This window comes from Mobula birostris, chromosome 13 (assembly GCF_030028105.1).
Source record: "Mobula birostris isolate sMobBir1 chromosome 13, sMobBir1.hap1, whole genome shotgun sequence".
NCBI lineage: Eukaryota > Metazoa > Chordata > Chondrichthyes > Myliobatiformes > Myliobatidae > Mobula > Mobula birostris.
This window is the reverse complement of record NC_092382.1, coordinates 15,882,463-15,905,756: the sequence shown is the minus strand read 5'-3', so window position 1 is coordinate 15,905,756 and position 23,294 is coordinate 15,882,463. Positions and strand designations below refer to the sequence as shown.

The following is a 23,294-nucleotide window of genomic DNA, read 5'->3' as shown; positions in this document are numbered from 1 at the left end:
ATACTGATCACAGGCATTTGGGACTGTCTCCTTTTCCTTCTTCAGGACAGAACAATTAGCCATCATATGACCAGCTTTTTTACAATAGTAACAAGTAAGACCAGAATATTTCTCCTTCAACTGCTTCCCTTCATCCTTACTCTTGTCACTAGTCCCAGCTTTAATTTCTGGTTTACCCTGGTTATCCCTGCTACTCTTTTGGAAGGTCTTATTCTGGGTAAACTTAACCTTATGAGTTAAAGCAAACACATCTGCTAATCTAGCAGACTCTTGCAAAGTGGCAGCATCCTTTTCATCTAAATATATCTTTATGTCATCAGGAACGCACATTTTGAATTCTTCAATTAAAACCAACTCTTTCAAGCTGTTAAAATCATCATTTACATTTTTATATGGGCACCAGCGGTCAAAACACACAAACTTCTCATCAGCAAATTCCATATAAGTTTGGTTCAGAGATTTCCTCAAATTTCTAAACTTTTGCCTGTACGCTTCTGGGACCAACTCGTAAGCTTTGAGCACAGCCTGTTTCACTGTGTCATAATCAGTTGCTTCATCAACTGTCAAAGCAGAATAGGCTTGCTGAGCCTTCCCCTTAATTACACTTTGTAAGAGAATAGGCCAACCCTCTTTTGGCCACTTTAAACTCTGAGCAACCGTCTCAAATTGCTGTAAGTATTTATCAACCTCTGCCTTTTCAAATGGAGGTACCAATTGAACTTCTCAACTGGCCTCAAACTTATCACCAGAGTCTAACGTGAGACAGCTTTGCTACAATCTTTCTATCTTTTCCAACTTGAACAACCACTGTCTTTCTGCTTCGTCTCTGTTCTTCCGCCTCTCCTCTCTGTTTTCCTGCCTCTCCAGCCTCAAACTGCCTCTGCCTTTCCACAGCCTCCATCTTTAATTTTCCTAACTTGTACTGGAGCTCAAGCTGACTCGGTTACTTTCAGGAAACACCTCCAACTCCTGCACTTTAAACACACCCTTAGATACATAATGCTCAGTTATGATCTTCTGCATCTGTGTCCTTCTCATTGTCAATTTCACCTTAGCAAGTTTTAGCCTTTTAGCAATACTCAACAACTCAATCCTTCTGGTGTCCTTTAGTGCCTCAGAGGTTGGCGCTTCCAGACATCTATCAACATCCATTGCTGCTGATTTTCCACACACAAATAAATCAAAAGAGATTTCTCCAATGAAATCGATAATTAATCAATACGCCCCCAAATCTGTTCATATCCCAGGCGCAGGCCCCAATTTTATTATGAACCATAACACTTTAGAAATAAACCAGCAGCAACAAACTACAACTGGAGTCTGGTTTTGATGTTAAATCCACTATCTTTAATAGTATCTACTTATAATATCATAACTTAAGCAAGATAAGCAAAAGTTAACCGTGCTATGTGTATATGTGTGTGTAAATATAACTCCCAAACTATTGAGCTCAGGGGAAACAAGGCTTAGTCTTGAGATGGTGAATTATGAAAGTTCAGTTCATCCACAGAATAGGTGATGAGAGAGAGATATTTGTAATCCAGGGTAAATGTTGAGAGAAGGCAATTATGTCAAATTCCACAGGTTCCACGGTGGTAAAACAAGAGAACAGTAGCTGTAGATTTTATCCGTTGTCGTTTCACATCCACATACGAATTATCACCGAAAGTGACTTGTCACAAGGGGTATTGTCTTCAAGTGAATTTCCACACCACACCCAGGCAAGGGTTAACACATAAGTGGTCTCCACAGGATACCCCAAATCAGATCCATTCCTATTGATCAAACAAGGTGACAACCACACATTCGATGTATGCTGAGTTGATAATTAACCCACCCTTGTCGGCATAGGAAAGTTCGAAACAATGACCCTTGGCCACTAGTTCCCTGGTTTCGATCCTTCCATTTTTCCGCCTTTGTCTCCATCTGAATCTGAGTGTCTGTGTCCTCAGTTAAAACTAAACAAGCTGTGAGTGATGTAAACAAGCTGAAAGTCAGACTGATTCACTTTCTTAATCTCTCTCTCTCGCTCCACAGCAAACGAAACCTTGTGATTCATAACAACAGTAACTCCCCATTGTGAACTGACTGGTGTGTCAGTAGTTCGGATGACCGGGTGAATCCTTTCCCACATTCTGAGCAGGTGAACGGCTTCTCCCTAGTGTGAACTTGCTGATGACTCTGTAGGTGGGATAACTGAGTGAATCTCTTCCCACAGACTGAGCAGGTGAACGGCTTCTCCCCAGTGTGAACTTGCTGATGTCTCTGTAGGGTGGATGACTGAGTGAATCTCTTCCCACATTCTGAGCAGGTGAAAGGTTTCTCCCCAGTATGAACTCGCTGATGAATCTGTAGGTAGGATGACTGAGTAAATCTCTTCTCACAGACTGAGCATGTGAATGGCCTCTCCCCGGTGTGAACTGACTGGTGTGCCAGTAGTTGGGATGACCAAGTGAATCCCTTCCCACAGTCTGAGCAGGTGAGTGGTCTCTCTCCAGTGTGAACTGATTGGTGTGCCATTAGTTTGGACGACTGAGTGAATCCTTTCCCACATTCTAAGCAGGTGAATGGCCACTCCCCACTGTGAACTGACTGGTGTGCCAATAGTTTGAATGACTGAGTGAATCCTTTCCCACATTCTAAGCAGGTGAACGGCTTCTCCCCAGTGTAAACTCGCTGATGACTCTGTAGTTGGGACAACTGAGTGAATCTCTTCCCACAGACTGAGCAGGTGAATGGCTTCTCCCCAGTGTGAACTTGCTGATGTCTCTGTAGGGTGGATGAGTGAGTGAATCGCTTCTCACATTCTAAGCATGTGAACGGCTTCTCCCCAGTGTGAACTCGCTGATGACTCTTTAGGTGGGATAACTGAGTGAATCTCTTCCCACAGACTGAGCAGGTGAATGGCTTCTTCCCAGTGTGAACTCGTTGATGTCTCCTTAGTTGGGATGACTCAGTGAATCTTTTCCCACAGACTGAGCAGGTGAACGGCTTCTCCCCAGTGTGAACACGCTGATGTCTCTGTAGGTGGGATAACTGAGTGAATCCCTTCCCACATTCTAAGCAGGTGAACGGCTTCTCCCCAGTGTGAACTCGCTGATGACTCTGTAGGTGGGATGACTGAGTGAATCCCTTCCCACATTCTAAGCAGGTGAACGGCTTCTCCCCAGTGTGAACTTGCTGATGTCTCTGTAGGCTGGATGAGTGAGTGAATCCCTTCCCACAGACTGAGCAGGTGAACGACTTCTCCCCGGTGTGAACTCGCTGATGACTCTGTAGGTGGGATAACTGAGTGAATCTCTTCCCACATTCTGAGCAGGTGAAAGGCTTCTCCCCAGTGTGAACACGCTGATGTACCCGTAGGTGGGATGACTCAGTGAATCTCTTCCCACAGTCTGAGCAGGTGAACGGCTTCTCCCCAGTGTGAACTCGCTGGTGTCTCTGTAGGGTGGATGACTCAGTGAATCTCTTCCCACAGTCCGAGCAGGTGAACGGCTTCTCCCCAGTGTGAACTCGCTGGTGAGCCATTAGGTTAGATGACCAAGTGAATCCCTTCCCAGAGTCTGAGCAGGTGAACGGCTTCTCCCTGGTGTGAACTCACTGGTGAGCCATTAGGTCAGATAACTAAGTGAATCCTTTCCCAGAATTTCAGCAGATGACCAGCCTCTGCCCAGTGTGAACTGACTGGTGTGTCCACAGGTGGGAAGACCGACTGAGTCCCTTCTCACACACAGAACAGATGAATGGCCTTGTCCAGTGTGAACTTGCTGATGTACCTTCAGTTGAGATGACCGATTGAATCCATTCCCACTGTGTAAAATGACGGGTGTGCCAGTCAGTCAGATGACCGAGTGAATCCCTCCCAACAGTCTGACCAGGAAGGATGGTCGATTGAATCCCTTGCTCCACTTCTTAAATATCTAGACAGAGACAGCAAAACTGGTGTGCCGTGTTTGCGATTCCTGGAGACAAATTCCTTCTTATTTTTAACCTGTAAAAAGATCATCAAAATCCATCAGTGGGTGTAGGACAACATTTCAGATGAGATTACTTGAGTTGCCAAGGTTTGATCTGGTATCACACTGTTACAGTAAGGTTCAACCCAAGAAATCATCTTCTGACTGGGCACAGTGCTGGTATCTGGAATGACCATCAATTCCCTGATGCTCTTCCTGTCTCTATAAGAATGGGGCATTTCTGCCGTCTCCAATCTGTGACTTGGCTCAGTTTGACTCTCTCCATTGTTATTATTCCCTGGTCCTGCTGAGCAGCATGGGTGCCTGGCCCCATCATATCTGAAACACTTTCACACAAATTGTCTTTCTTGACGTGTAGCGAGGATTTTCTTTTATGTATTATTAACTTGAAGTGCCACAGTTTTAACGCCATATAAAAAATTCCTGCTGAGATGAATGGTTGGTCTGCACAGCTGTTAAAAGGACTTAGAGTGAATTTTTGTATTATTTCAGGTTCTTGTCACAGTCACAGAAAATTACAGCACAGAAACAGGCCCTTTGGGCCATCTGGTTTGTGCTGAACTATTTAAACCACCCACTTCCATACCCCTACCATCCAGGTACCTATGAAAACCTCTTAAATGTTGAAATTGAGCTCGCATGCACCACTTGTGCTGGCTGCTCATTCCACACCCGGATGACCGTCTGCGTGAAGAAGTTTCCCCTAATGTTCCCCTTAACGTTTCACCTTTCACCCTTAACCCATGGCCTCTTGTTGTAGTCCCACCCAATCCCAGTGGAGTAAGTCAGCTTGCTTTTACCCTATCTATGCCCCTCTATCACAAACAAATCGCCCCTCAGTATTCCACATTCCAAGGAATAAATTCCAGACCTGTTCAATCTTTCCTTATAACCCAAGTCCTCCAGACCTGGCAACATCCTTGTGAATTTTCTCAGAACTCTTTCAACCTCTTTTACAACTTTCATGTAGGTAGGTGACCAAAACTGTACACAATACTCCAAATTAGGCCTCACCAATGTCTTATACAAGTCAACATAACGTCCATCTATTGTTGTCAGTTCCTTGGTTCATGAAGGCCAATGGACTGAAATCCTGCTTTCCGTCTCTATCTTACTGTGATACCACTTTCAGTGAACTAAGGACCTGTATTCCCAGGTCCCTTTCTTCTACAACAGTCCTCCGTGCCCGACCAGTCACTGTGAAAAACCTGCCTTGGTAGGTCATACCAAAGTGCAACAACTCGCACTTGTCTGCATTAAATTCAATTTTCCGCTTCTCAAACCATTTTCCCAGCTGGTCCAGATCGCACTGCAAGTCATGATAGTCTTCCTCGCTGTCCACTACACCACCAATCTTGGTGTCATTCACAAATTTGCTGATCCAGTTAACCACACTATCATCCAGATTACTGATATAAATGACAAACAACAACAGATCCAGCACTGATCCCTATGACACACCACTAGTCACAGGCCTCCAGTCAGAGAGGCAACCATGTGCTACCACACTCTGGCTTCTCCCAAAGCCAGTGTCTCATCCAATTTACTATCTCATCTTGAATGCTGAGTGACTGAACCTTCTTGACCAACCTCCCATATGAGACTTTGTCAAGTGCCTTGCTAAAGTCCATGTAGACAACATCCACTGCCTTGCCTTCATCCACTTTCCTGATAACTTCCTCGAGAGACTCTATAAGATTGGTTAGACATGACCTACCGTGCACAAAGCCATGCTGTCTAACCTTTATCAGTCCACACCTAACCAAATACTTACAGTATATATCCGGTTCCTGCACAAATGTTCCAATAACTTACCCGAAAACTATTGGGAAGCTTTCAGAAACCAACAGCAGACAACTAAAAAAAAGTCAAATGAGCTCAGGGTGTGGAATCATGATATTGTAGTCATTAATGGGTCTTGGTAGCACCCAACAGTCTGAGGCATTTAGAGGAACAAAATATCCCGGGCCTCAATATCTCTTGAAAAGCAAGGTTCCCTGCACCTGTAACTTTTCAACTTTTATTTTGGCAGGCATGTACAAACTCTACATCCTCAAAATTTCACTTCTGAAGGCCTCCCACTTACCAAGTACTCTTTTGCCAGAAAGCAGCCTGTCCCAAACCACACTTGTCAGATCCTTTCTCATACCATCAAAATTGACCTTTCTCCAATTTTGAATCAACCCGTGGTCCAGACCTCTCTTTTTCCATATTTACTTTGAGTCTCATGGCATATGATCACTAATTTCTGTCACCAGCCCTGGATCATTTCCTAACAGCTTATTGTACACTTCTACGTCAGGAATTCTAATTACTGATTAAGGGCACATTTGACAAACTCTACCCCATCTAGTCCTTTAACAGTATGGGAGTCCCAGTCAATACATAGAAAGTTAAAATCAGTTACTGAATCAACCTTTGTTTCTTGGCATGATCTGTGATCTCTCTACAAATTTGTTCCTCTAAATCCCTCAGACTGTTGGGTGCAACCAAGTCCTAATAATGGCTACAATATCATAATTCCCTGTCCTGAGGTCATCTGGCTTTCCTGTGATGCTTCTTGCATTGTGATATACACAGCACAGCACATTCATCGCACCATGCTCAACCATTTGATTGCTGACTCTATCTGAGGTCTGAACAACATCTGACTGGTGTCAAGAAAACAAACTCTCGCTCATTGTCACAAAAACAAAGGAGCCGATTGTGGACTACAGCAGGAATGGAGACAGGCTAACCCTTATTGACATCAATGGATCTGGGGTTAAGAAGGTGAACAGCTTTAAGTTCCTCAGCATAAACATCACCAAGGATCTCACATATAACCATATAACAATTACAGCATGGAAACAGGCCATCTCGGCCCTTCTTGTCCACGCTGAATGCTTACTCTACCCTAGTCCCACCGACCTGCACTCAGCCCATAACCCTCCATTCCTTTCCTGTCCATACAGCTATCCAATTTTACTTTAAATGACAATATCGAGCCTGCCTCTACCAATTCTACTGGAAGCTCATTCCACACAGCTACCACTCTCTGAGTAAAGAACTTCCCCTCATGTTACCCCTAAACTTCTGCCCCCGACTCTCAACTCATGTCCTCTTGTTTGAATCTGCCCCACTCTCAATGGAAAAAGCCTATACACGTCAACTCTATCTATCCCCCTCATAATTTTAAATACCTCTGTCAAGTCCCCCCTCAACCTTCTACGCCCCAAAAAATAAAGACCCAACTTGTTCAACCTTTCTCTGTAACTGAGGTGCTGAAACCCAGGTAGCATTCTAGTAAATCTCCTCTGTACTCTCTCTATTTTGTTTACATCTTTCCGATTATTCGGTGACCAGAACTGTACACAATACTCCAAATTTGGCCTTACCAATGCCTTGTACAATTTTAATATTACATCCCAACTCCTATACTCAATACTCTGATTTATAAAGGCCAGCACACCAAAAGCTTTCTTCACCACCCTATCGACATGAGATTCCACCTTCAGGGAATGATGCACCATTACTCCCAGATCCCTCTGTTCTACTGCATTCTTCAATGCCCTACCATTTACCATGTATGTCCTATTTTGATTAGTCCTACCAAAATGTAGCACCTCACACTTACCAGCATTAAACGCCATTTGCCATCTTTCATGTACATGGTCTGTACATACCGGCTGTGTTGTAAAAAGAGCACAACAGCACCTCTTTCACCTCAGACGGTTGAAGTAGTTGGGGATGGGGCCCAAAATCCAAAGGTCTTTCTACAATTGAGAGCATCCTGACTGGCTGCATCACTGCCTGGTATGGGAACTGTACTTCCCTCAATCGCAGGAACCTGCAGAGAGTGGTGCGGACAGCCCAGCGTGTCTGTAGATGTGAACTTCCCACTATTCAGGACATTTACAGAGACAGGTGTGTAAAAGGGGCCCAAAGGATATTGGGGAGCCAATTCACCACAACCACAAACTGTTTCTGCTGCTACCATCCAGGAAACGGTACCACAGCAAAAGGACCAACAGGCTCCGGGACATCATCTTCTACCAGGCCATCAGACTGATTAATTCATGCTGATACAATTGCATTTCTATGTTATATTGACTGTCCTATGTATAAACTATCTGTTATGAATTACTGTGAACTGCACTTTTAACATTTAGATGGAGATGTAAAGATTTCTACTCCTCATGTATATGAAGGATGTATGCAATAAAGTCAATTCCATTCAATTCACCCACTCCACTATCTGTTCTGTCATTCTGGCTCCCATTCCCCTCTACAACTTATTTTAACCACATCACCCTCTCCCCACACTAGCACTAGCGAGCCTCACCACTGGGATATTAGTCCCCTCTTGTTCTGTTCCCTTCACTAACAAATCCCCTATCACCCCTTTGATTTTTCTCTGCCAGGTAATCTCAACAGTTTCTAAAGTGGTTCCACCTGTTGTTGTGTGGGATGGACACAAGAGTACTCTGTGATGGCTATTTAACCTCATTCCCCTTCCTGACTCTCACCCAGTTTCCTGTATCCTGCACCTTGGGTGTAACTCACCTCTCTTCATGTCATATCTATCCCAACGCACCCCCAACTCCTGGATGATCTGGAATTCATCCATTTCAAGTTCCAACTCCTTAAACTGCAGGGTTACAAGCTGCAGCTGGATGCACATCTTGTACGTCATGGCATCAGGGACACTGGAGGTCTCCCCACCTTCCCACCAATCTCCCCTCAAATTTGTAATGACCAGTGTACACATAAAGCTTGTATTATGCAATTTTTCCACATGTGCACAGTGAATTTTATATAGAGAGGTATTCATTTTAACAGCTGTCAAATCACTGTCTATAAGAACTTTGATCTCCTCTGGGTTTGTTTTAGTTCATCTGCACTCTCACACAACCTAAGTTGCAGGCCTGTAACAGGTAATGATGGATTTTCTTGCCAGAGCTTTTGCACACGGTCCATGTGTCATTTGCTTGCTAAATGACGCTTAAAAGTCAGATTTCCAAATATCACTCCACTTCTTCCCACTTGCAAATTCTCCAGCAACTTTTGCGTCACCACAATATACACAGGTAACACCAGTTTCTGTATTGTACATAAATATTTCCCCTGAACCCTCCCCCAGGTGACTGACGGTGGTGAACTCAGTGATGGCAATGCCAATGAATATGAAGGGAAGGGCAGTAGTCTGTCTCATTGGAGTCTGGCACATTTGTGATGTGAAAGCTACTTGTTGCCCTGGACAAAGGTGTCTGATATCATTATGTACCCAGAGAGAGTGGGACAAAACATGTTCTCACAGGTAGAAAGTCCAGAACAAGAGGGGGTGGAACAAGCAACAGACACAAAATGCTGGGGGAACTCAGCAGGCCAGGCAGCATCTATGGAAAAGAGTACTAATGCTGAGTTCCTCCAGCAATTTGTGTGTTGCTCGGATTTCCAGCATCTGCAGATTTTCTCTTGTTTGTGACTGGAGGCAGAACAAAGGTGATTTTCACAACAGCTGATGTAAAAGATTTTGTTCCCTTTCTCCGAGTTCCCGATCCTTGCATTTGGACAGCTGGAGCTCAGCTCTGTCTGAGAGACCCATCGGTTCCCATTCCCTCATCAGCCGGAAGCTCCCCGGGGCCCGTGTACGGATGGTGGGGCTGAGAGAGAGGGAAGAGAGCAGGACTGTCCCGGGATTGCGGGTCACGGAGTCCGGAGTCACAGCAACTACCCGAAGTCGGTGTTGAAAACGCCGCCCGGTGAGACCCCCAACCCGGAGATCCCTTCTCACCTCAACCGATCATCCGGGGCCTTTTGTGCCCCGCGCGCTGGTGAGCTCGAGCTTGGTCGGTTTAACGGCCGGGCTACTAATCACGTGAGCAGCCCCTCCCCCACCGCTGTCAACAGAGGAGTCACGCGCTGCACTATTCCCATTGGTACGAAGCAGTGTCAATCACTGCTTCCAGCCAATAGCGGAGGCGGACCAGCCGAGAGGGCGTTACCCCCGCTGACTCCGTCTCCCGAACTTTCCGTCACGGCGGGACAACCGTCAAAGTAAATGTCCGCTTTCTGATTTATTTCCATTTCCCTCCGAGGGAAGTTGGGGCGTTTGTGAAGCGTCTCCTGCGGCCGGAGTCTGATGTGTCGCTGAGAGGTAGGAGGAGACCGCTCGGCCCGTCGGTTTGATGCCGGTTCCCCGGGGAGGGAGAGGATGAAGACGGTGAGAGAGGGGGCGGACAGGATGTTTGTCCCGGTGGGGACAGGAGGGGCTCATCTGTGGAAATGTCTGAGCCCACGGTGGTGGCGATTCACCACATTGGGGGGCAAACACCGGCAGACTGTTGCCCTGCAAGCGGGGCCAATGGTCCGGGCAAAGTGACAATTATTTGTGTTTTGTTGAGACTGTACCGGGAATATGGTGTAAAATCCCGCTCCCCACACTAACACGGGTCACACAGACCAAAGAACAAACTGCCGGAGGAACTCAGTGGGTCGGGCAGCATCTGTGGAGGGAAATGGACCGTCAACATTTCGGGCCGAGACCCTCCCTCTGGACTGAGAGTGGACGGGAAATAGTCCGAGAAAAGAGGTGAGGGGTGGGGATGGGGCAAGAGCTGGGGAGTGAGAGGTGGATCCAGGTGAGGGGGAGGTGGGAAGGTGGAAATAGTGACGGGGTGGGAGGTGAGTGGTTGGGGCAACACGGGGCTGCAGAAGATGGAAATTAATTCCATAGAGGATTAACAAAGAGGTTTGAGAGTATTTGTTATAGAGAGTGCAATGAAGATTCACCAGACTGATCCCTGGAGTGGTGGGGTCATCATATGAAGAAAGATCAAATGTGATAACCCTTTCATTTAGAGAATCGAGGACTGAGAGATGAACACATTGAAATTCACAACATCATTACCGGTTGAACCAGGGATCCCAGTCTCTGAAAATGGAGGTGGACTGTTCGGGACTGAGATGAGGGGAAATGTCTCCACTCTGAGGGTGGTGAATGTCTGTAAATCCCCACCACAGAGGCCGGTGAAGACTCAGTATCGTCCTCACATAAAAAAAAGAGACCAGCAGATGTGTGGAGACTGAAGGGATCGAGGAAATGAGGATCGGGCAGAAACATGTGGCTGAGATGGGAGAGCAGCCGCCATCTTGGTGATGGCTCGAGGGGCTGAATGGCCACCTCCTGCTGATTCTCACTTAGTGTTTCAGTGTTCCTGTCCAGTGAGCCCGGAGGAATGTGAATAGAAAGTAGAAACATAGAAAAACTGCAGCAGTATAGAGGCCCTTCGGCCCACAATGCTGTGCCGAACATGTTCTTACCTCAGAAATTACCCAGGGTTACCCATAGCCCTCTGTTTTTCTAAGCTCCATGTACCTGTCCAGGAGTCTCTTCGAAGACCCTATTGTAGCCCATTCCACACACCACTCTCTGTGTAAAAAAACTTACCCCTGACATCTCCTCTGTACCTAATCTCCAGCACCTTAATCCTGTGTCCTCTTGTGGCCACCATTTCAGCCCTGGGAAAAAGCCTCTGACTGTCCACACGATCAATGCCTCTCATCATCTTATACACCTCTATCAGGTCAGCTCTCATCCTCCGTCGGTCCAAGAAGAAAAAGCCGAGTTCACTCAACCTATTCTCATAAGACATGCTCCCCAGACCCAGCAACATCCTTGTATATCCCCTCTGCACTCTTTCTGTGGTTTCCACATCCTTCCTGTAACGAAGCGACCAGAATTGAGCATAGTACTTCAAGTGCGGTCTGACCAGAGTCCTACATTACCCTTCGCCTTTTAAATTCAATCCCATGGTTGATTAAGGCCAATGCACCGTATGCCTTCTTAACCACAGAGTCAACCTACACAGCAGCTTTGAGTGTCCTATGGACTCGGACCCCAAGATTCTCCTGGCGGAGAATCTCACCTGGTCCCTAACACCAGCTCCATAGCAAAGAAAGCCCAGCAGTGTCCTTACTTTCTGTGAAGGCTGAGGAAGGTCCATCTCCCACCCTCCGTCCTCACCACATTCTACAGAGGACGTATCGAGAGCATCCTGAGCAGCTACATCACTGTCTGGTTCGGAAACCATCTCGGATCGCAAGACCCTGCAGTGGATACTGAGGTCAGCTGAGAAGATCATCGGGGTCTCTCTTCCCACCATTGGAGACACTTACACCACCCACTGCATCCGTAAAGCAAACAGCATTGTGAAGGACCCCATGCACCCCTCATACAAACTCTTCTCCCTCCTGCCACCTGGCAAAAGGCACCGAAGTTTTCAGGCCCTCACGACCAGTCTATGTAACAGTTTTTTTCCCCCCCAAGTATTCAGACTCCTCAATACTCAGAGCCTGGACTGACACCAACCTACTGTCTTGTTTATTATTTATTGTAATGCCTGCACTGTTTTGCACACTTTATGCAGTCCTCAGTAGGTCTGGAGTCTCGTGTAATTTTGTGTGTTTTTTTTTTACGTAGTTCAGTGTAATTTTTGTATTGTTCATGTAGCACCATGGTCCTGAAAAACATTGTCTCATTTTTACTGTGTACGGTACCAGCAGTTATGGTGGAAATGACAATATACAGTGCCTTGACTTGACTCTGATCCTCCGCACTGCCAAGTCTTGCCATTAATGCTACATTCTGCCATCATCTTTGACCTAATACAATGAACCAGCTCACACTTATCTGGGTTGAACTCCATTTGCCTCTTCTCAGCCCAGTTTTGCATCCTATCAATATAGATAGATAGATAGATGGATAGATATACTTTATTAATCCCGAGGGAAATATGGTTTCGTTACAGCCGCACCAACCAAGAATTGAGCGTAAATATAGCAATACAAAAGCCCCAACAATCGAACACCAAAATGCAAATTATGCCAGATGGAAAATAAGTCCAGGACCAGTCTATTGGCTCAGGGTGTCTGACCCTCCACGGGAGGAGCTGCATGTTCGATGGCCACAGGCAGGTACGACCTCCCGTGCTGCCAAGTGTTGTATCACGGTGGAATGTGGCCGAAGTCCAACAGTAAAAAGTTCAATATCCAGTCTGCAAACACATTCCTCAATCATAATATACCCCGGATTGCACTATCCGTTGTTAGCCAGATCAGTAAGCACCGAACTCCTTTACGCTTACTGCTCTCAGTGCACTTCCGGTCAGCCGGAACGGTATTACCCACCGAACTCTTCTCCAAAAGTCTCTGTTGTCTCGACCCGGTCCTCTTTCCTTGGCTTTGTGATCCCCCTCTGTGTGTTTTCCTCCGGATTTCAGCAGGGGTGGCCGCCGCTCTGTTCGCTAAGCCGGCCGGTGTTTGCTGGTCCATGAAATATACAATGCGACCTTGCTTCTGTCCGGCGTGTCGGGATGTAACCATTTCCAGTGCTAAAGAAAACCCAAAGAAAACTCTCTCTACCAGCATGTTAGGTAGCGTGCAGCTTCGACGTGTTACCGTGAGAAAAAAAATACAAAAGATAACGTAAATTAAAAAGTAAGAAGAAGAAAGTAAGAATAGATCGGAACGGCTGTACCAGGCTGCATGCACGACCGGTGCATGCACAAGATATATCTTCAAGTCTGTGAGCCAACACTATAGATAAAATTTTAGTATCAAAATTGAGTAAAGTGATAGGTCTATACGAAGAACATTCAGTAGGATTCATATTCTTTTTGAGAATGAGCGAAATGGAAGCTCCGTAAAAAGACTGCGGTAGTCTTCCTTCCTCTAATGGTAGAACATAAATGTGGTAGAAGCAAGGAGGAAAAAGCCTAATAAAATTCTCCAGAGAATCCACCGGGTCCTGGGGATTTCCCAGAATGCAATTCTCAAATAGCCTGAGCAATTTCATCCTGGGAAATAGGTTGATCCAATTGCCTACGATCATCTAACGAAAGATTAGGAATATTTAATTGATCTAAAAATTATTCTTTGCAATATTATCATTAACAGAGTCAGAACTATACAATTTAGAATAAAATTCTCTAAAAGTGTCATTAATTACAAGGTGGTCAGTTGTCATATCCCCATTAATTTTATGTATTTCTTTAATTTGCTGCTTGGCTGAAAATCGCTTCAATTGATTAGCCAGTAGCTTACCAGTTTTATCTCCATGAATGTAAAGTTGTCTTGTATCTTTTAAAAGTTGGCTTTCAATTGGATATGTTATAAGAAGATCATATTTAGTTTTAGTTTCAATACGTCTCTTATATGTTTCAGGATCAGGTACCGAAGCATATTTATGGTCCAGTTGCTTTAACTGATTGGCTAATTCATTTCTTTCTTTGTTAGCTTTTCTAATGATGTTTGCAGTATAAGAAATAATTGATCCCGGATGTATGCTTTAAAAGTATCCCATATAATAAGGCTAGACGCCTCTTCCAACGTATTTTCTTCAAAAATAAAGGGTAATTTGATTCTCCATAAATTTTTTAAAAATCCTCATCGGATAACAGAGTTAAATTAAATCGCCAAAATCTACACATGGGGATAGTACCAGGAAGATTTAAAGATAGAATTACAGGAGAGTGGTCAGAAATAGCAATCTCTTTATATTCAATTGATCGAATTAATGGAATCATTTGACTATCAATAAAAACAAAGTCAATCCCAGTATAAGAATGATAGACATGAGAGAAAAAAGAATACTCCCTGTCCGTCAGATGCAGAAACCGCCAAGCATCAACTATACCACATTTAGTTAGAAAAGATTGGATAAACAAAGCTGATATACTAAGTGTGGCTGGTTTAATAAATGAGCGATCTAATACTGGATCTAACCAGCTGTTACAGTCTCGTCCCATCACAAGGGCGTAAGTACACAAATCTGGCAAAAATGAAAATAGACGTTCAAAAAATCCAGGATCATCTATGTTGGGGGCATAAACATGAGCAAAAACAATCAACTTACTGTCTAAACTCCCTGATACAATAACAAATCGACCATTAGGGTCCGAAACAACTTTATGCTGAATAAAGGAAACTGTATTATCTACAAAAATCGAAACTCCACGTGATTTTCCCTTAAACGAAGAGTGGAATTGCATACCCTTCCACCCAGTAAAAAAAAAACGTAAGGTATCACAGCTGTGTATCTGTGTTTCTTGTAAAAAAAAATAATGGGTGCTTTTATTTTTTAATATAAGCAAACACTTTGTTCCTTTTGGTGGGGTAATTCAGCCCTTTCACATTCAAACTAAACAGGTTAATATTTTGAACCATTTTAAATACCAATCAACAAGTAATTAAAAGATCTAGCCATAAGTTATTAAAACTAGAAAGCAAACGGTAAAGTAAGGTATTCAAACGAACAATCATATATTCAACCCAATACAGCTCCCAGAGAGAAATAGGCCCTACCCCCTCCCCTACCCAAAGCGAGAAAGCTGACCAATAGACAGTCAGTGAGCTAAGAACTAAGTACCGGCCCCCAAAAATCCCGTTGACAGAAAAAAAAACTCCAGTCCTGCAAGGTCATTATGTCCCTACCAAGACACAACATAAAAAGTAAAATAACTCAGTATTCGAAAATATGAAAGGATCACTTCAAACAAATTCAAAGAAAGCTATATTAAAATAAAGCCTCAAAACGGGATAAAATAAAGTATCAAAAAAATATATAACAAAAGACAATATATGAATAGCCAAAACATGAGTTTAATAAAACCTTATTTCAATTTCATATTAACAGAAGAAAAAATTTGATCAAATAAGAAATATAAGTGTTAGACTTCATCCTTTAGAAACTCTTTTGCATCTTCAACTGAACTTATTCTTTTTCGCAATCCATTCTTCAAAACAATACTCAGACGTGCGGGGAACTGAAGGGATGGTTTATATCCTTTATTATAAGACTCCAACATAACTTGTTTATATTTCATGCAATCAGCCAAAACTTCAGGCGAATAGTCTTCCACAAATCTAACCTTGTAATTTTGGAAATCGATCATTCCTTCTCTCTGGGTATGGCAAATTAAAAGGTCCTTAATTTGAAATTCATGAAAGGCTAGTCCGACCGAGCTGGGTTTCGCCGCCAAGGACAATGGCTTCTAAGTCAGCTCGGAAGTGAATAAAGCAGGGAAAAGCTGATTCAGAAAGTTTGCAAAAAATTTGTAGGGTCAGCACCTTCAATTGATTCTTCAAGACCCAGGATTCGCATGTTACTTCTCCTGTTTCTATTTTCGAGACTGATGATCCTTTTCAGCATTTTATCATTGGATAAAGATCACTCTTTGCAGAGTTTAATTGTATCTTCAATGTCCTCTTCAAGTGTCATTAGCTTCGCAGTATTCTCCTGAATTCGGTTCTCATACTCAAATAAAGTTCGCTGAATTGTATCCAATTTGTCGTTGAGCCGTTCAAACTCGTCAGAGAATTCCGATTTTTGCTGTTTAAGCAAGTCACTGATTGAATCCAAAGTGACTGGGGATTCATCTTCTGTTTCTCTTTCTTTTGCAAACGCTTTGGTTCTTTTCCCAGCCACAGTAAAGCAGTATTGAAGTATTCTAATAAGGTTTCAAAAAAAAAAGACTGGTAGGAAACAATTAAGTAAACAGGGTAGGAGCAATCGAAAAGTGACCAACAGGGCTCTGACTGCTTCTTATATCTAACATATGCTACCTTCTTCCACTTGACGAGTTGCCTCACGTGTTTCGTCAGCCACGGTTCCCTTTTCCGACCATTTTCTCCTTGGCTCAGTGATACAAACCTATCCTGAACCCAGCACAAGTAGTCCCTAAACTTCCTCCACATTACTTCTGTGCTTTCACCTTTGAACACCTGTTTCCAATTTACTCTCGCTAGTTCCTGCCTCATACATTCATAGTTAGCCCTTCCTCAGTTAAGCACTTTCCCATTTTGTCTGTTTTTATCCTTTTCCATAGCTATGCTGAAGCTAAGGGAGTTGTGGTCACTCTCACCAAAATGCTCCCCCACCAAGAGGTCTGCCACCTGACCAGGTTCATTACCCAGAACTAGATCCAGTATGGCCTCTCCTCTCGTCAGCCAGTCCCCATACTGTGTCAGGAATCCTTCTTGAACACATCTGACAAATTCAGCCCCGTCTATCCCCCTTGCAGTCAGGAGGTGCCAGTCAATATGAGGGAAGTTGAAGTCACCCATAACTACAACCCTGTATTTCCTGCACCATTCTAAAATCTGCCTGCTTATCTGCTCCTCAGTGTCCCGAAGGCTATTTGGGGGCCTATAGACTACTCCCAGCACAGTGATTGATCCCTTCCTATTTCTGACTTCCACCCACACCGACTCAGTGGACACTCCCTCTGCAGCATCCTCCCTTTCTACAGGCGTGATACTATCCCTGATCAGTAATGTTACTCCCCCCCTTTTCTACCTCCCATCCTATTCCTTGTAAAACACCTAAACCCCGGTACCTGCATCAGCCAATCCTCCCCTTCCTCCAGCCAAGTTTCAGTAATGGCCACAACATCGTAGTTCCATGTACTGATCCATTCTCTAAGTTCATCCCCTTTATTCCTAATACTCCTAGCATTGAAATACACACACTTCAACCCCTCGAACTGGCTACATTTATGATTTGTCCCCTGCCTGTCCTTCCTCACCAACTCAGAACACACAGCATCGTGCCCTTGTCCTTCTACCCTCATCTCTGCACTCACATTCTGATTCCCACCCCCCTGACAAACTAGTTTAAACCCTCCCCAACAGCTCCAACAAACCTGCCCACCAGGATATTGGTCCCTTTCCAGTTCAGGTGCAGCCCGTCCTTGTTGTACAGGTCAAACCTTCCCCAGAAGAGATCCCAATGCTCCAGAAATCTGAACCCCTGCCCCCTGCACCAACTCTTCAGCCACACTTTCAACTGCCATGACTTCCAGTTCCTACCCTCTGTCTCGTGGCACAGGCAGCAATCCTGAGATTACCATCCCTGAGATCCTGCTTTTTCACTTTTTTCCTAACTCCCAATATTCCTACGCTCCAAAGAATAAGGACCTAATTTGTTCAACCTTTTGCTGTAACTTAGGAGATGAAACCCAGGCAACATTTTAGTAAATCTCCTCCGTACTCTCTCAATTTTATTGACATATTTCCTATAATTTGGTTACCAGAACTGTATACAATACTCCAAATTTGGCCTTACCAATGCCTTGTACAATTTCAACATTACATCCCAACTCCTATACTCAATGCTCTGATTTATAAAGGCCAGCATACCAAAAGCTTTCTTCACCACCCTATCCAAACGAGACTCCACCTTCAGGGAACTATGCACCATTACTCCTAGATCCCTCTGTTCTACTGCATTCTTCAGTGCCCTACCATTTACCATGTATGCCCTATTTTGATTACTCCTACCAAAATGCAGCACCTCACATTTATCAGCATTAAGCTCCTTCTGCCATCTTTCAGCCCACTCTTCTAAGTGGTCTAAATCTCTCTGCAAGCTTTGAAAACCTCCTTCATGATCCACAACTCCACCTATCTTAGTATCATCTGCATACTTACTAATCCAATTTACCACCCCATCATCCAGATAATTAATATATATGACAAACAACATTGGACCCAGTACAGATCCCTGAGGTTTAGTCATCAGAGACAATTGTGCTGTCCCTGACTTCCCACATTCTACAATCGGAGCACTGGATTGCCCTATCTACTGCCTCCATTACCAACTCCTAAGTTAATCAAAATAATTAAAGAAACATACCCAGCCTTACCTTACTGGGAGCAAGCTCGTCCTCTGCCTTTGCTCGCCGAAACTTCTCGAGCCAAAGCCTCAAAGCTCCACTCCTTCACTGACCCCACTCACTCACTGGCTTGAGCTGCCCCTCTTTTCACTTGTTTGTTGAGCTTCTCAATTTTCAATTGCCCAATCAGCTGCTTTCTGCTGGGTCTGAGCTGTTCAAATCTTGATTGACTTGATTGCACAACCCAACTGCCAAAATCTCTTGAGCCAAAGCCTCAAAGCTCCACTCCTTCACTGGCCGCTCTCCACTCCAGTCCACGTTAAACTCCAGTCCCATTAAAGGTGAATATGCAGCAGAAGAAACTCCTCCCATGCCCAGTGACCAGGGTGCAGAACTGGGTGTGGTGAGCAGCAGCAATAATTGCAGAGTTCAGCACCGACAGTCACTCTCGAAATTGCATTCAGCAATGGTGACGGACAAATATCCAGCATGCAGCTTATTGAAACTTTCTCCCCAGTGTGAACCCGGCAGTGTGTCACAAATAACATGCTGTAAGGTTTCACAGCTAATGTAACGGCCTCTGTGCAATGTTTCACTGCTGAGGTAATGTTTTCTCTGTAACAGCAATGTTTAGGTTACGACTAGAGACAACAGGGTTTTTGAATGCAGGGCTATCTAATGACAGAAATGTTCTTTCTTGTTCGTCAGGAAGAGGAATTTTTGCGGTGTTTTACCGGGGAGAGATGAGAAGACATGAATGGAGAGAGTGGGCCCTTTTTCTTCTTTATTTTTTCTTTACTAGCCCTATAGTCAAAGAAAGAACTATAAAGCCTAATCGTTTAATCGCATATTATGTACCATTTATTATTTCGGGGTACTGATATGTAACAGGGAACACATCAAGCAGCTTCCACCCAAACAAGATTTCTTAAGTTTGGCCGGGCTGGGGGGCTATCACCCCCTATATTAAGCTGCTAGCCAAAGTGAGAATTACATAAGGTTAGAATACTGAGTGAATTGCTTCCCACATTCACAGCAGGTGAACGACCTCTCCCTGGTGTGAACTCAATGATGCACATTCGGCAGAGATGGCTGAGAGAATCTCTTACCGAAGTCTGAGCAGGTGATCGGCCTCTACCCAGTGTGAACTCAATGATGCACATTCGGTGGAGATGGCTGAGAAAATCTCTTCCCGAAGTCTGAGCAGGTGATCAGTCTCTACCCAGTGTGAGCTCGCTGGTGTTTCTGTAGGTTCGATGACCGAGTGAATCCCTTCCCACACACTGAGCAGGTGAACGGCCTCTCCCCTGTGTGAACTCGCTGATGTACCTTCAGTTGGGATGACCAAGTGAATCCCTTTCCACAGTCTGAGCAAGAGAAGGGCCACTCTCCAGTGTGAACTCGCTGATGAAACTTCAGGTGGGATGAGCAAGTGAATGCCTTCCCGCAGTCGGAGCAGGTGAACGGCCTGTCCCCAGTGTGAATAGACCAGTGTGCTTGTAGGCGGGATGATCGAATGAATCCCTTCCCACACACTGAGCAGGTGAACGGCCTCTCCCCAGTGTGAACTCGCTGGTGTCTGAGTAGGACACATGACGAAGTGAATCCCTTCCCACAGTCTGAGCAGGTGAACGGCCTCTCCCCAGTGTGAACTCGCTGATGTACCTTCAGTTGAGATGAGCAACGGAATCTCTTCCCGCAGTCTGAGCAGGTGAACGGCCTCTCCCCAGTGTGAACTCGCTGATGTCTCTGTAGGACAAGTGACGAAGTGAATCCCTTCCCACAGTCTGAGCAGGTGAACGGCCTCTCCCCAGTGTGAACTCGCTGATGTACCTTCAGTTGAGATGACACAGTGAATCCCTCCCCACAGTCTGAGCAGGTGAACGGCCTCTCCCCAGTGTGAACTCGCTGATGTACCTTCAGTTGGGATGACGAAGTGAATCCCTTCCCACAGTCTGAGCAGGTGAACGGCCTCTCCCCAGTGTGAACTCGCTGATGTACCTTCAGGTGGGATGAGCAAGTGAATCCCTTCCCGCAGTCGGAGCAGATGAACGGCCTCTCCCCAGTATGAAAAGACCAGTGTGCTTGTAGGTCGGATGATCGAAAGAATCCCTTCCCACACACTGAGCAGGTGAACGGCCTCTCCCCAATGTGAACTCGCTGGTGTCTGTGTAGAACAGAGGATGAAGTGAATCCCTTCCCACAGTCGGAGCAGGTGAACGGCCTCTCCCCAGTGTGAACTCTCTGATGCACCTTCAGTAGGGATGAGCAAGTGAATCCCTTCCTGCAGTCTGAGCAGGTGAATGGCTTCTCTCCAGTGTGAACTCGCTGATGAACCTTCAGGTGGGATGAGCAAGTGAATCTCTTCCCACAGTCCAAGCAGGTGAACAGCCGCTCCCCAGTGTGAACTGACTGGTGTCTCAGTAGGTCAGATGAGTTAATGAATCCCTTCCCACAGTCTGAGCAGGTGAACGGCCGCTCCCCGGTGTGATCTCGCTGGTGAGCCATTAGGTCGGATGACCGAGTGAATCCTTTCCCACAAATTCAGCAGATGACCAAATTTCTGCCCAGGGTGAACTGACTGGTGTGTCTACAGGTGGGATGACCAACTGAATGCCTTCTCACCCACAGAACAAATGAATGACCTTGTCCGGTGTGAACTTGCTGATATATCTTCAGTTGAAATGACTGAGTGAATCCCTCCCCACAGTCTGAGCAGGAAGGATGATCGAGTGAATCCCTTGCTCCACTTCTCAAATATCCAGACAGATACAGCAAAACTGGCGTGTTGTGTTCGAGATTCCCGTAGACAGATTCCTTGTCATTTTTAACCTGTAAAAAGATTTACAAAATGAATCAACGGGTGTCGGACAATATTTCAGATCAGATCACTTGAGTTGTCAAAGTGTATTCTCGCATCACACTATTACAGTGAGGTTCAACCCAAGTTGGAGAGAGAAATCATCTTCCAACTGGGCACAGTGCTGGTATCTGGAATGACCATCAAACTCTCTGATGCTCTTCCTGTCTCTATAAGAATGGGGCATTTCTGCCATCTCCAATCTGTGACCTGGCTCAGTTTGACTCTCTCCATTGTTATTATTCCCTGTTCCTGCTGAGCAGCATGGGTGCCTGGCCCCACAGTAACTGAAACAGTCTCACGCAAATTGTCTTTCTTGATGTGTAGCGAGGATTTTCTTTTATGTATTATTAACTTAAAGTGCCACAGTTTTAACGCCATATAAAAAAATTCCTGCTGAGATGAATGGTTGGTCTGCACAGCTGTTAAAAGGACTTAAAGTGAATTTTTGTATTATTTCAGGTTCTTGTCACAGTCACAGAAAATTACAACACAGAAACAGGCCCTTTGGGCCATCTGGTTTGTGCTGAACTATTTAAACCACCCACTCCCATACCCCTACCATCCAGGTACCTATAGAAACCTCTTAAATGTTGAAATTGAGTTCGCATGCACCACTTGTTCTGGCTGCTCATTCCACACCCAGATGACCATCTGTGTGAAGAAGTTACCCCTCATGTTCCCCTTAACGTTTCACTTTTCACCCTTAACCCATGGCCTCTGGTTGTAGTCCCACACCATCTCAGTGGAGAAAGCCAGCTTGCATTTACCCCATCTGTGCCCCTCTATCACAATCAAATCTTTGCTCAATCTTCCACATTCCAAGGAATAAAGTCCTGATCTGTTCAATCATTCCTTATAACCCAAGTCCTCCAGACCTGGCAACATCCTTGTGAATTTTTGCAGAACTCTTTCAACCTCTTTTACATCTTTCCTGTAGGTAGGTGACCACAACTGCAAACAAGACTCCAAATTAGGCCTCACCAATATCTTCTACAAGTCAACATAACATCCATAAGACCGAAAGAAGCTGCAGAAGATCGTGAACACGGCGCAGCACATCACACAAACCAATCTTCCGTCCGTGGACTTACATTACACCGCACGCTGTCGGAGCAGTGCTGCCAGGATAATCAAGGACACGACCCACCCAGCAAACACACTTTTTGTCCCTCTTCCCTCCGGGAGAAGGTTCAGGAACTTGAAGACTGGTACGGCCAGATTTGGGAACAGCTTCTTTCCAACTGTGATAAGATGCTGAACGGATCCTGACCCGGATCAGGGCCGTACCCTCCAAATATCCGGACCTGCCTCTCGGTTTTTTTCCACTACCTTACTTCCCATTTTTCTATTTTCTATTTATGATTTTTAATTTAAATTTTTAATATTGACTAATTTTAACTACTTTTAATATTTTAATATTTAATATTTGTAATCCAGGGAGTGTGAAGCGCAGAATCAAATATCGCTGTGATGTTTGTACATTCTAGTACAAATTGTTTGGCGACAATAAAATATAAAGTATCTATCATTGTCAGTACTTTGGTTCATGAAGGCCAATGGGCTGAAATCCTGCTTTCCGTCTCTATCTTACTGTGACACCACTTTCAGTGAATTAAGGACTTGTATTCCCAGGTCACTTTCTTCTACAACTCTCCACTGTGCCCAACCAGTCACGGTGAAAGACCTCCCTTGGTAGGTCATACCAAAGTGCAACAACTCACACTTCTCTGCATTAAATTCCGTTTTCCATTTCTCAAACTATTTTTCCAGCTGGTCCAGATCGCACTGCAAGCCTTG

At 44.8% G+C, this 23,294-nt stretch overlaps 1 protein-coding gene and 1 pseudogene across 1 annotated transcript in view; one reads left to right on the top strand and one right to left on the bottom strand.

Moving 5' to 3' along the window:
- The window catches only part of LOC140208430 (uncharacterized), an 82,619-nt pseudogene that overhangs the window by 23,560 nt on the left and 35,765 nt on the right, over positions 1-23,294 (top strand).
- The window catches only part of LOC140208452 (uncharacterized), a 48,881-nt gene that overhangs the window by 22,128 nt on the left and 3,459 nt on the right, over positions 1-23,294 (bottom strand). Inside the window, 4 exon segments of the mRNA XM_072277139.1 lie at positions 2,170-2,349; positions 2,434-2,592; positions 3,262-3,382; positions 20,400-21,466. Coding sequence (XP_072133240.1) covers positions 2,170-2,349; positions 2,434-2,592; positions 3,262-3,382; positions 20,400-21,142 — 1,203 coding nt within the window. The 5' untranslated portion in view covers positions 21,143-21,466.